General features: G+C 41.8%; 1 protein-coding gene across 3 annotated transcripts in view; it reads right to left on the bottom strand.

Annotated features, from left to right (window-relative positions):
- Nucleotides 1–13,320, bottom strand: part of CSMD3 (CUB and Sushi multiple domains 3) — a 578,676-nt gene extending 565,356 nt beyond the window's left edge. For 2 of the 3 annotated variants that reach the window (XM_062627151.1, XM_062627152.1), the window contains exon 1: nucleotides 12,700–13,317. In XM_062627151.1, coding sequence (XP_062483135.1) covers nucleotides 12,700–12,877 — 178 coding nt within the window. In that variant the 5' untranslated portion in view covers nucleotides 12,878–13,317. Of the gene's footprint in view, nucleotides 1–12,699 lie in introns of all 3 variants that reach the window. The other variant, XM_062627150.1, reaches the window with a different exon arrangement.
- Nucleotides 13,321–13,729: the final 409 nt, after the last annotated feature.

Genomic DNA, 13,729 nt, shown 5'->3' with positions numbered 1-13,729 from the left:
TTAACAGCCCGGATGCAAATTTGTTTACACAAAATATTTAAATCTTCTCAGCTGTTTTTGATTTAGAGATCAGCCAGAAACTTTAAGCTTTTTGGGTTTCTCATGTGCTTCTGCCAATTTCTGGACCAAATCACAGTTTAAAACCACTACTGGTTAATAAACTGTTGATCCATTGTCTTCTAAAGTTTTGATATTATTTAGACTTTAAAATGGATTTTAGAATTTCTGCTCATTTTTCAACTTTAACCTTTCTCCTGCCATCTTAGTAAATGAATGATGAGTTAGGAGTCAAAAGCTATAGTAAAAACTGATAGCAATCTTAAAGTCTGAAACATCTTTTTAGACTCACTTAACTATAATTATAAACCAATGACCAAAGCCTGTAAGGTTTCTGAGAGTGTCAATTACCTAGCTCACTATTTCTAGTACCATCTTAAGGTACCGGCCTAAAACAATCTGATGGAGTTCAGCTGCTACAGTTTTTCAGCTTCATCACTTTAGTCCTATGCATGGTATGAACAGTTTTGTAGCTGTCATACAATAAATAATTTACCTGTATTGAAAGGAAGCATTTTGCTTGTTACAACAATCTGCTCTGTTCTGCTGAAAGTCAGTAACAAATCTTTTCATTTCAGGGGGGACAAGCTCCAAAATAACCTACTTTTAAGTACTTCAGTAAGGTTATAATTGAATAGATGATCACTCTTGTTCAAAAATATGCTTCTCAGTTCAGAAGAAACTTTGAATGGAAAGATTTACAGCCACCAAGCAACATGAGGTAGAAACACTGTTAAAAACATTAATTGAGCCATCAACAGAAATGAGATAGGAAAATTAGTTTTAAGTCAGGTAGAAAGCAAATAGAAAAGATGCTGAGATTGTAAAATACAGATATTCAAGTAGATAGTGGGTATATTTAAAATCCTGGTAAGACATGGGCAAACAGGAAAAATCAATGATGCAGATTCTAAAAAAATGCACAGTCATCCAAGTGTGCCAGACAAAGAACGGGAAACTAGCCCCAAGCAGTCTGTAAATTAAAAGCACAAAAAAAGTATGGTACAAAAGTGAAAATAAACTTTGTGTTAATGAAGCATGAAGGAAGCCGATGAGAAAACAACAGCTCAACTAAATATATCCAAATCAGTTTGGCAAGAGTATGTTCACCTACAGGACACTGTGTCCTGGATAAAAAAAAGTAAAATTAAAAAAAAAAAAAAACAAAGCCAACAAAAACCCAAACCAAAACCCTGAAACTTTGAAGAATTAAGAAAACGTTCTTCAGAAAACATTAAAGTACAGCTAAATCTTCAGAAGTACCTGCAAATTCTTCAGTGATGATTCAGTACTCATTGTACTGTGTTCTACATTTTTTAATAAATGGGCCATTTTCCTTATAATTACCTCAGACTTGCCCTAAATTCTAGCAGGAAATTCTTGTCTTCTCAATAATTACAGAGCTTCTGTTGAGGAAGTTCTCTGCTTAGCTGATATCTGTTGCACATTATGACTCTTAAGATTAGAGACTGACTCAACTGTCTGGATTTCAAAGAGATGACTAGTACAAGAGGCCCCATAGGGAGCAATTTGGAACAGTACCTTTCACAAGTCAGATACACAGCAAATTCTCCTTATTTGATTGAAATTCTCAAAGTCAATCTTGGAACAAGTGAGTAACAGAATACCAACAAATCTGGCCCTGATTTAACCTATGTGATTCTTTTTTCTCCCCTTTCCTATTGTGCCATTTAAAAAAAAAATAAAAATTCATACACAATATTCTGTAGAATCCAGAGACAGAATAATCTGTTCTGGTCATCCCAGAATGATGATATCACTAGGATACAGCAGTAATATTAGATCTGTAAGATTTCCCTTACCATGTCACATCAACAGTATACATTGGAGCTTGAAAAACAGAGAAGCTGCAACATAGATTTCCAAAAATATAGAATGGTTAGCATTGGAAGGGACCTTAAAGATCATCTAGTTGCAACCCCATTTACAAGTATTTATGTAGAGTATCCATTACATTCAAATGTAATCTGATTCTATATTGTTTACTTGTGTGCAAATGACTAACTTACTTTTAAGTTACTATTAGGTTTTGACCTAATAATGTGTTTTGATGTTTCATTGTTTAGGGTGAAGGGGTATTATTTGATTAACAAAAAATAATCATGTAGACAGCCACAACAGACTGAAGAATGAAAATAAATATAACTGAAACTCCACTCTTCCAATCTTGCTTTCTTGCAGATGATTTAAAATCCAAAGAACATCTTGAAAAAAGTTTGTAAGTCTAATCTATGACCATAAAACTGGGAGGATATTTCATTTCCTAACAGATTACCCTTACACGTTTATTACTTTGGGCCACAAAAGGACTTTACAAATGACATAGAAACTGAAGAGAACTTTCTATATTTTACTGCAGCTTTATGTTTTTTTGGGACTTTTCCAGTGGTACTTGTGTAGTGGGAAGAGAGTTTGGGAAGGGAGCCCAGAAGTGCAGAGGAGGCTGGATAAACTGGCAAAAATTACAGCAGCTAGCTGATGAGCTAGAAACTGAGTGTAGTAAAAATATATAGATAGAGTTTAGGGGAATGGTGTTTTTTTTTTTATGGGTAGCTTAATTTAAAACTAGCTGAAATTAGTGTAGAAACTCATACAAATTTAAATGACCTACAACTGTAGTACTAGAGAAATTTAGGAATAGTTGAAGCATATCCTTAGGAAAGTTGTGGAGACAGGCATGCAGCAGTCACCATTGCTGTTGAACTCATTCTGTATTAATCATTGATTCTGTTGCTCATTGCTATTTCAGATACAGAGCTTTCAGAAGCATAAATTTGTCAGGATGTTTACTAAAATCACTGTGCCTTACATTGTTGATTGTTGCAACTCTCCACTGCTGAAAATGACAATGACAATAAAATATATCTTACCTACTTGTCAGGGGAAAATTGTTACCCTTGTATGAGAAGATATGGGAGATTCTGTTGGCACTGTACCCTCTATGAAAAACACAGAAATGCGATTGCTAGTTTAGCATCTATGCCATTTTTCTTTCCACAGAAAGGGCTGAAAATTAAACCTTCTCAAGAGTGCTGAAGTACTTGAGTAAAAAATTGGGACATTGAAGAAATACAACATTCACATTCTTACAAGATGTCTGCAATTGCTATAAAGAGAATATGGTTGCATTTAGGATATATGAAAGTTCGTTAAATAGAATCTGTAAAAACCTCCAAAGAAATATCCTCCCAAATGTCAGAGGTATTTTATTTTCCCAGGAAGGAGTTGCTGAGATTGAAATAAAGGGTAAAGAGGTGATATTATCAAAGTCTCTGAAGCTAATAACTATGTGAATTGTGTGAAAGAAATGATTGGCCCCCTTCAAAAGAGCTTGCAGAAAGGAGCAGCTATTGAAAAGAATTCTGAATGAAAGTGATAGAATAGAGTTGAATAGTAATGTGGAAAGGAGTAGGTAATGTTGCTCCTATTTGTTTCTGAGCTGAAAACCACACCAAGAAACTAAGGACTGAGCAGTCAGTTTCCCTCTTTCAGGTATAAGTCGACATTTTTCAAGACCATCAAATGTAAATATTTTTTTTTCTCAGTTCCAGGAAAATTTTTCAGCAGTTTTCTATGAATAGATTTAATAATTAATAAATAATGTGAATGTTGTGAAAATTTTAGCCATTTTAGTAGTAGTCTTAAGAGGGAAGTATTGTTGCCATGAGTATTGCTAAAACATTCACTTGATACAGTACAATTTGTATCATGTTACTTCAATATGCTAGAATGATGAAAACTCTCTAATCAGATAAGCACTTCTGTGTACACTATATTGATGTAAAGATTTTGGAGAAGATGTCTTGCCCCTTCATTCTGAAATATAAATTGTAAGTATTTCTTCACTTGTGGTCATTAAAAGTGCCATGTCATGCAATTAGCATTGCTAAAATAAGTAGCAGTAGTTGTATGGTTAAAGTGTCAGCATAGATGTGTTCAAGGTGAAACACATAAGATGAGCATGGTCATGAATTAAGCATATGTTCTTCTTCACAGCTACAGACGCTTGCTACCAGAATTGTTGGTATGCATTGCCAACAGAATCACAAACGATTTACTTCTGTAATCTTTAGATTTATAATGCAATGTGAGTTTTCCAAAGAGCACTTCTATTGAAAATTTCTAGTGTATTGTGAAATGCATGGCTTCTGTTACAATTTATATTGCTGACTCAAATGAAATACATGTACAGAAAACTGCAATTCAAAACTCAGTATGAAAAGAAGCAGAGGAAAATCTGCTCTCAAAAGTAGATTTGGACTCTTCTGTTGCTTTCAATGGGCTTAACAACAGGCAGTTTAGAAGCTCATTTTATATCCTGTTTCATAACTTCCATTCACCTTTGGATCAAAGCTGATATACAGAAGCAAAAATGCAACTTTTAGTGTAGACTTTTAAAAGATTAGTTTTAATTAGACTAAGCTTTGATCCTCAAAGAAAATAGCACAGCAATCAAAAAAGCTAACTATTACAGAAAGTGAAGTTTCCCTTCTGGGTCAGATTAAATAGTGGAGGAAAGGTTTTGTAATCCAAGTAGTTCCATCTCAGTGGTATGCTGAAACAGAATACCTGTACTCTGCATTTATGTAGTTCATTTTAGCCAAGGACTCTAAACTAAACTTGTAGATATCCACTTGCTGGGTATGAAAACAGTTCTGTAAGAAGATAATGATCACAGAGGGATCATTTTAACTGCTACTGAAATACAGCCACCTCTGAGATGTGGCATGTCAGCCTCTTTAAATGACAATACCAGTATTAAAATAAAAAAAAAGACAATAGCACAGAAACATTTTTTTTCTACATTTAAAAGGTGATTAGAGGTTTTCATTCTACTAAAAAGTTTTATAGAAACTATATTAAAAAAAAAAAAATCCCTAAATCCGTGTGAATGAATAATTATGTGCTAGGATCATGTTTTATTAGTATTTTAGAAATGGGTGGTTTTCCTTTTCATCAAGCTTTCTTCCTAACATTTGGTAGCTATCACTACTTGTAATCTTGTTTGGTTAGTGAAAGCAGTTACAAATTATAGTAGAACTTCCTTCTGAGATTAGAAATACACGATAAATTAAGAGGTAGTGGATGGTTTAGGAAACGCATTTCAAACACTTCAAGCTGTTACCTGTGTCTTTGCAAGATAACAATGAAAGCTCTTCAATATATTGATAATATAACCAAATACATGTAATTGATTTCTACACATATGTGCAAACAAAATTCTATGATAATGACATCAAAAGAGTCACAATGCATAAAGATAGAAAGCTAATAAAATAGGTATATATGGGAAAGAGACAAAATAGAATTTAAGGTCAGAATCTCTATAATTCAAGTAATTACTCAGTCATTTCTGCCTCAAGCTTCCAGATTCCTTTAGTCCTACTGCAAAAATAATCAGTGTTACTTACATGCCTAGGGAAGTGAGAATTCACCACCCCATGAATCCTTCTGCTGTTAAATTACTTCTTGGTATTTATCTTATTTCCATGATTCAGTGTGAATATAATACATGCACTATGATGCATCTTGTACAGTCTCAGGGAAAATGGCAGTCTGTTTCTCTATGGCCATGCTGGTTGCATCCCATCTTACTCTTTGACAGTCCAATTCTGAGAGGACCAGTCCTGGCAGAATCCCTTGCATGCCATTCCCTGATACGTTGAGTATTGTTATTCTATAATAACAATATTGTTACTCTATAAGTAACAATATTATAGAATATTATTACTCTATAAGTAACACTGTTCCTAAATCTATAAACTTATCCACCTAACACTTCAGACACTGGGAAAGAGATGATGAATTTCAACCATTTTCTTCTTTGACATTTACAAAAGTATTCAGCAATTGTGACACTAGAATTACGGAGCCACAGTAAATCTTATGTAGTCTGTAAGAACAGGCCAGTGAGACCATAAAGACAGATCTGGAAACTAAAACAGCTAAATATAAGCATCTACAAAAATGTCGTATGTCTGTGTGTGTGTGTGTGTGTGTATGTATATTTAAAACCATCTTCCTCATAGTCTGATAGCCTTCTCTATTCCATTTCCCAGAAGAAATGCTGAATGTTGGAAAGGAGATACTCAACATCTAATACTGCTAGCCTTTTTTTTTAAGACACAGTTGAGATCCTATAAAGTAAATATTATGCACCCTTCCATTTAGGTCCAAGATAATTGCCATATATTGTCCTTGAATTTTCCATCAATTTGAAGATTGTCTCTTTTTGTAAAGAAATCATACAATTTCACAGACAAGGAAGCATTCTTCCACAGAATTGTTTGAAAGGCATGTGTTTAAAGCTCATAAGAGTTCTGGAATTTTGCAATAAACCTTAGCATAAAAATTATTCAATCAAAATGGTTTTATAGCTTTTTAATAACTACTCCTATCATATGCCTCTCTGATTTGTTACTTAAACATCACTTCTTCAAATCTCATGTAATAAGAACTGCCTTGAAATTATAGAGGTCTAAGAAAAAAAAAAAACAAAACAACTTAGACCAAACTGTTTGTTCTCAACTGTTCTTTCCTGGAAGATTGCTTTGGAGTAACTGGAAAACTAATTTCCCACAAAGGCTTTGTTCTATCTTTTCAACTTTAATCATTATGTCCAGAAATACAAGCTGAATGATACTTATCAGCAAGAAGTTGAGTCTGAGATGTCACAAGCCCCTTGAAATAGAATTGGAGTTTTCTACTAGTGGAGAAGGAAAAAAACCAAAAAAACAACAAAACCAAAAACCAACCAACCAAAACCAACAACCAAAAATACCCAACAATTTTTGCAGCAGATTGTAAAGCTTTTCCTATTACTATCAATTCCAATTTCTCGGATTCTTTAGAATTAAGGTTTTACAGATGATTTTAAGTTATTTTATAGATTTTTTTTTCTTTTGACTTATACTGTCTCTCTCCCAGCATTATAGCGATGGACTCACTTGGCCTTGCTTCAGAGGTGCCAACTATTTCCCCAGGCTCTTAATGAAGAAAGCTAAAATTGGAAATGCTCAATACCTCTGAAAATCAGATAGTGTCCAAGACACTTCTTTTTATAAAAGGAGAGATACAAGGCTATGCTATTCTTCATAACCTTTTCTCCTAAAGGGTGTTACAATCATGCAAATTGAGCCATCCCCACAGGATATTTCAAAATATTTTTTAAATTTCTATGAACAATTCTGTGCTTTTCTTTGTCTTTACTGGATTCAGTGGTCACAAATCTCAAATTCTTGGGGTTGACCTATGTAGCACATTAACAACACTGGGTTGTTGCCAATTTTATTACAAGCTTTCATACCGCTCAGTGCTTTCAGCCAAATGCAGAGTCTGAAGGATGGAGGATGTATGGGAAGAGAAGGGAAGCAGAAGGATAAAGAACAGAAAAATGAGTGGAGCACAGGCCAGTCCATGTCTCTTAAAACATGGGTGTTCCAAAAGCAGTCTCTAGCGCAAAAAACACAAAACTGCTAGCTGTTGAAATCCAGGATAACATGCTAGTCACTCTGTGTGTGTTGTTTCTCATATCTTTCCCTAGACTGCTGCTAATAGTCACTGTTGGAGATAACGGGCAATAAGCTAGATGTGCTAGATCCTATTTGACTTGTTCCTCAAAAAACAAACCCCCAAAAATTCCCACAAGCAAGAAAAATACCAGGTAGACCACAAGTTTCTGCTGTTTACTGCATGGGAGTTTTGGAAAAGGAGAGATTTGAAAGCACATCCACGGAATTCTTTAGGTCTTCTGGGATGGTGCTTCCAAGTCAAGAGGTTGATAACAAGAGTCGCAGACAGAACATGTCCCTTCTTCAGCCTGTGGGCTGCTGGAGCCCCCCAGTCTGCTCTCTCTAGGAAAGGGCTCCCCGTGCGCGAGGGGCTATTTCTGTCCCTAGTGCTGTCTGACTTGCAATCAAAAGATTTGCAGGAGTCACCATGCCAAAGTAAGCAAAGCCAAGCGATGGGAGACTGTATTAAGGACTCCCGGGAGGCGCGGCCGCCTGAGGCGGCTGCGGAGACCAGTGCTCGTGCCGGGCGCGGCGGAGCCCGCCGGCGGGGTCTGCCGCCGCTCAGTGCTGGCTCCGCGTTGCGACCGCTGCCTCCCTCAGTGAAAAACGTGAGTCTGCGGGCAACGTTCCTCTGTGCCCTTTGAGGGTCCCTGGTGCCATCGGATAGGGCAGGGCTCGGTGGTCCCCGCGATGCTGCTTAGAGGGGTTGTGTGTTCCTTCATTTCTAACCTGCCGAAGAGGAGTTGGAGGAGCTGCGCGCTACGCGCAGGGACTCCGCGGAGCCTTGGCTTAGCCCCGAGAAGGGTAACTTTGTCTGCATCCCTGCAGAACTGTGCGGCTCCAAAAGACGCGCTCTGAGCAGCTTGCTGAGCAAAGCCTTGAGGGATCTGCGGGAGCTTGCGGGAAAGAGGCACCGTGGAAGAGCTGAGCCTGTGCATGACGAGGAGTTGAAACCCAAGGACAACGCTGTCCCTTCTCTAGTCAGTGTCTCCGGTACCGTGCGTACAAACGCACAGACACAATCAGACGCCCACACAAACGCACAAAGATGCAGCAGCGGCAGCGACTATCTGGCACTGGGGAAACCCGAACCCGGCGTTTCTAACCCAACAGTTTCCGCTCCGGGGACCGAGCGAGCACGTCGGTGTGCCCGTCCGTGCCCCGCCGAGAACAGACTTCGCCAGTAACCCCATAAGCCAAGGGACCGGGAAAGAAGCAGTGGGGAGGGGCTGGCAGAGCCTGAGTGGAGCGGGATTGAGTTGGGATGGGGGAGAAGATCACTTGATGATCTTGATGATCTTAAAGGTCTTTTCCAACCTAGTTGATTCTATGATTCCATTCTATGATTCTGTGACTGCAGAGGTGGCTGAGAGCAGCAGGGCATGCTTTGTCCCTGCTAAATATTCCCACATGCCAGGTACCCATCACTGGAAATGGAAATCTTTTCCATTTTTTCATCACTGCTTCTGTCAATGAGCCGTTAAAAATCCCACCACTTCATCTCCCTTTCATTTTGAAAGCTGCCCTTGTTCTGCTTGTCACAACTGCAACAGGGGAACAGAGGAACAACAGCAGAAGCAAAGCCTCATTTTTTATCCAGGCAGACAAAAAAAAAACAGACCTTGGTTTCTCTGATCTCTGTCTTGGAGCGACAATAAACCGAGGAGATGGAGAAGTCTTGTGGTCTGTGGTCATTTCGCCTTTTTCCCCTCTGGTTTGCACCCACAAACAGATCACAAACGTTTATAGGTTTGGGTCATTTTTTTGTTTCTTTTTTTTCATGGTGGAGGGAGTTGCCAAACTGAAGAGGTGCAGGTATCAGTGATTTCTGTCCTAAATCCCAGGAGGCAAAGTTCACTAATGCAGGTTCTTTCTCCCCCCCTCTCCTCCCCTTTCTGTAAGGAGTTGGATGGTGGAGGTTTCCACTCCCTTCTCTTCCAAGTTTGTTTTGTGTCTCCCATGCCTAAATGTCGCTCCTCATTTCTCTTGTGGTAGGAGTGAGGGAGGAGAGGAAGGAACTTTCCTAGGTGTCTTGCACATCCAAAGGGAGGAGCACAGGAGCCATCATCCCTTGCACCTGGCCAGGCATCACCCTGCTTTGCATTTTCCAAGGGCTGGGTAGTGTGTGTGGGAGTTGTTTATTGTTTCTGTTTGTTTATATGCATTCCCTCCCCTTTTAATGATGTAATTTATTTGCTTTGTTACTCCTTGTCTATCTGAGGAAGATTTTTGTTGGAGATTGATCCATGATATAACAGATACTCTGTAAGCAGCTAAAGATTTTCCTTTAAAAAGGTACAATTCCTCTTTACCTCAGGTCTTCCCACCATTTCTTCCTCAGCAGTTATGCCGATTTCCTTCCATTTTCTCTTTCTTTCTTCTTTCTCCTTTTCTAGCCCCTCCCAAGTGTTGGAAGGTGTCAGAGAAGCACAAATTTATGGACCAATGTGAAGGGTTTTTTTGTCTATATGGATATATTTAAGGAGAACATAATTAATCAGATCATCATGGCTCTGTAAGCCCCCTGGGATGGTTTGACACCTGCAACAGTAGGATAGCTGGGGATTGAGATTGGAGAAATGGTGATGGGACAATGACAAAAGAAGGGTCTGAGAGGCAGATACCAAACAAGGCTGTGGAAGTAGTCTGGATGACAGAAACCTCAGCAACAGTTTTGGTGTTATGATGTGGTGCTAGACTATTCAGTAGAGGTAATTAAATTAGGAAGGGTATGGGCTGGAGCTTTGTGGAAATGAAGGGTATGGGCTGGAGGTGGGGTTTGGTGACAAGGCCTTGCTGGGCAATGGTACAGAAGATGCAGAATCTGAGGAATCAACTTGCTCCCAACATCTGGAATGTTTTAAATGAGCAGGTATTAATTCATTGTTTGCCTTTGACATGATTTCTGGGAGCAGAAGCATGTACTAACACAATGGGAATGTAAATCAAGGTAAAATGTATTCATTCATGGAAGTGGGGAGAGAATGTGAATGCCCAGAATAGATGCAGTGCTGCAGCGAGTCTAAGCCAGTTGTATGGAGCTTGGCTGCCTAAAGAAGCCTACATCCACAATGTAAATCTGACCTACTGGCTCTGCAGTTGCTGAGACGAACCCCCCAGTCCAAAGAAAGTGTATGGAAACTGCCAGGGTCAGCACCTGGGAGGCTCAGGCCCTGACCATAGAGAGGAAGCCGCTTCACAGCATCTCTCTGGGACCGTACGTGGGCAGGAAGAGAAAGGGAGCATCCAGTGTTTTTTCCTTCCCCCATGCCCAACGGCAAGCGAAGCGGCTTCTCAACAGGTGCTGTGGAAACTTGCACAGCTCCGCGGCCATCGCGGCGCGAGGAGAACCGCCCGAGCCCTGAATTTTGTAGGATGCTGCCGCCCCGCGACTCGTGCTCACCAAGCATCTGCAGCGGCAGCAGTCTCGGCGCCCCCACTCCGCTCTCGCGGAGCGCCGCGCAGCCAGCCCGTGGCTTCCAGTAGTCGCACCCGGCGCAGGGAGCGAGTTAATGGCAGCGGGCTAACCCAGGGAAAAGCCCGGAGTTGGTCTTTGATCGCAGGCCTCCCCCAGAATGGGGGAATGCCCATGGAGCAGCTACCGTCCATAGATGCAAACAGAAAGAAGCTGCCTGTAATCCAAATGTGCATTAATGTCGCAGGCAAGCCCCCTCCCCTTGGATCCCCCGTGTTAGGATAACGTGAGATGAGGTAAAAGCCCTCGACACCCTCTCCATGAAACACGAATTATCTTTTTCACAAGATGCAAATGGGGGGACAAGCAGCTGCAAAGCTCTACAATAAACTGTTTCATCCAAGGCAAAGCCAGCTTGGTAAGGCACGCTTTTGAATGCCGCCCCCCTCAGAACACCTCCTTCCCACTGTGCAGGCAACCTCTGTAGGTGATAACCAAGTCTAAAAGCTCGGAGAAGATCGATAATGTCTACTAAATATTCTGGGAGGGTACGAATGAGGCGGGGAAGAGGGATAAGGATGAGGAGGGGGATAAAAGGGTGATTAATCAGATATTAATCACTGGCCACAAACAAGGGGAGATTATTTCGGGTAGGCAGCCGACTGTGGGGAGTTGCAGAATAGATCCATTTACTGAAGGCACGCGTGATGGGATCAGCACTTCACCCTTTAACGATGCCTGTGTAATTTTGCAGGTGCACATTATTCAACCCACATATTTCTTCTTCTCTCTGTGGTAGCATTTCCCTTAACTGTCTGCAAGCACAGACTTAGTGGAGATATTTATGCCGCTAACTAGAGGTTTCCTTTTGCTCTCCTTTCATGAACACAGAAACAGGAAAAAAGCAAAATAGCCTTTGCCCAGAAAAAAAAAAAAAAGAAGGGACAGACAAAACCCACCCCAATACGCACCTCCTACAACATACATGAGGGAAAGGTACCAGAGGAGGGAAGAGAAAAGGTCTCTGTCTTTGCACCCAGCGGCAGACCATGCCTTCAAAGCTGAATTACTAACGCACCTTGTCGGCAGGCGGTGAGCCCCGCATGCAAGCCAGCAGCTGAGCCAGAAGCGCAATTCAGGCTGCGAGACCGCTGCGCGCACGCTTTGGTCCTCCGTAACTTTCCCCGCACAACGGGTTAAACTAATAAGTGCATCGATACAGGCATTCCCGCAAAGAGCCCGTCGCTCGATCGAAACCCAGAAATGTAGGTAAACCTCCTCCCTCCCCCCCCCCCCGCAACACACATAGACACTACCATCATTATCCCCTTAAAAAAGTCATCCGGTGGGATTTGCTGAAATATACACTAGTTAGAGGCTATATGAACCAACTCACGTCTCCGTTTGAGCATACTGCAAGAATATTTATTGAGCCCCAGCTCAGTCACTGCATTGAACGCCAAGCCTGGCAAGCACATATATTTCCTATCTCCGAAGAGAGCTCTGAATCAACTCTTTTCTCCCCGCTTTAGCCATCATTTATATCTTTCCATTGCAAAGTACTCAGGATAAAAATGTAAATTAAGAGATAAATATATTTTGAAACACACCTTGGTATAACAAGGAGAGAGGTTGCAACGCCCTGACCGAAAGCAAACGGACCCCTAAAAATATACCCCTCAAATGCTACCCTACCTTTCACACACGAAACCATCAATAAAAAGACGAGGCTCCAAAATGTAAACCCACTTTTAATCTCCATTTTCTTCACCAGGATGAAGTCCAGCCGGCCGCATTTAGTACATTCCCTTTCCCAAAAGTCTGCTAATTTCGATTCCTTTGCACGGATTTCCCCTCTGCAGATCCCTTTCATATTATTCTCGAGAGCTCCTAATTCCTATTCCTCGGCCAGGCGCAGTGGAGTTGTTGCTGTTGATGGTGCGCGGTCACAGCTCGGAGTGAATGGTGTTTCTGCGATACCACAGCAACCTTGACGAGGACTCAACCATCTCTCCAACGGGGGCACAAAGTCTCAGCTACTCTCGATCGTGTCTTCTCCTTCCCCCACCCCACCCCCCTCCCGCTACCCCAACTCCCTGCGCAGCCGAAACCCACCACAATCTGGGCTCGTTACAGCATCCTCCGGGAGGCACGGAAGAGCATCTTAAAGCTCAGGCACTCTCTCCAATAAACTCCAAACAGTATTTGCATTCGAGATCTTGCCCCCGCCCCCCTGCTCCCCCAAGAGGATCAATTCTGGCTGGGAACACGGCTCAGGATGAGAGCGCGGTGGCGAGGGCTCCGCAGCCGCCAGCGCAGCCCTGGGCAGGAGATGCGTCGGGACGCATCTACCTCCCCTTGCCACGCGCGGAAATCACTGCCTTATTATTAACGATTCACGTGCGGTGCGTGGGGCTGCTGGCGTCACCAGCCGCACACACACACACACACACACACACACACACACACACAGACGCGCTCTCGGGCACACTCCCCGCACGGCAGCAAGCACGTCTCCGAGGGGTTTGCAGGCTAATTGCTCTGCGCAGAGACATTAATTACAGGCCGGGTCCCGGGGAGGAGGTGGCCACAGCAGTGCTCGCCGCGGAGGCGCTCATCGCCGCAGGGAGCTGCGGCCCCGCACAGCGGACACTGGACGGATATGGGGGAGTGGCGGCGGCTCCTGGCGGGAGGCGGTGGCGCGGCCGGGGCTCCGCCACGAAGA

This window comes from Pezoporus occidentalis, unplaced genomic scaffold, assembly GCF_034315485.1.
Source record: "Pezoporus occidentalis ecotype Australia unplaced genomic scaffold, CSIRO_AGI_Poc_V1 ctg3, whole genome shotgun sequence".
NCBI classification, from domain to species: Eukaryota; Metazoa; Chordata; class Aves; order Psittaciformes; family Psittacidae; genus Pezoporus; species Pezoporus occidentalis.
Note: the sequence above shows the minus strand (reverse complement) of the source record. Positions and strands in the feature narration are given on the sequence as shown.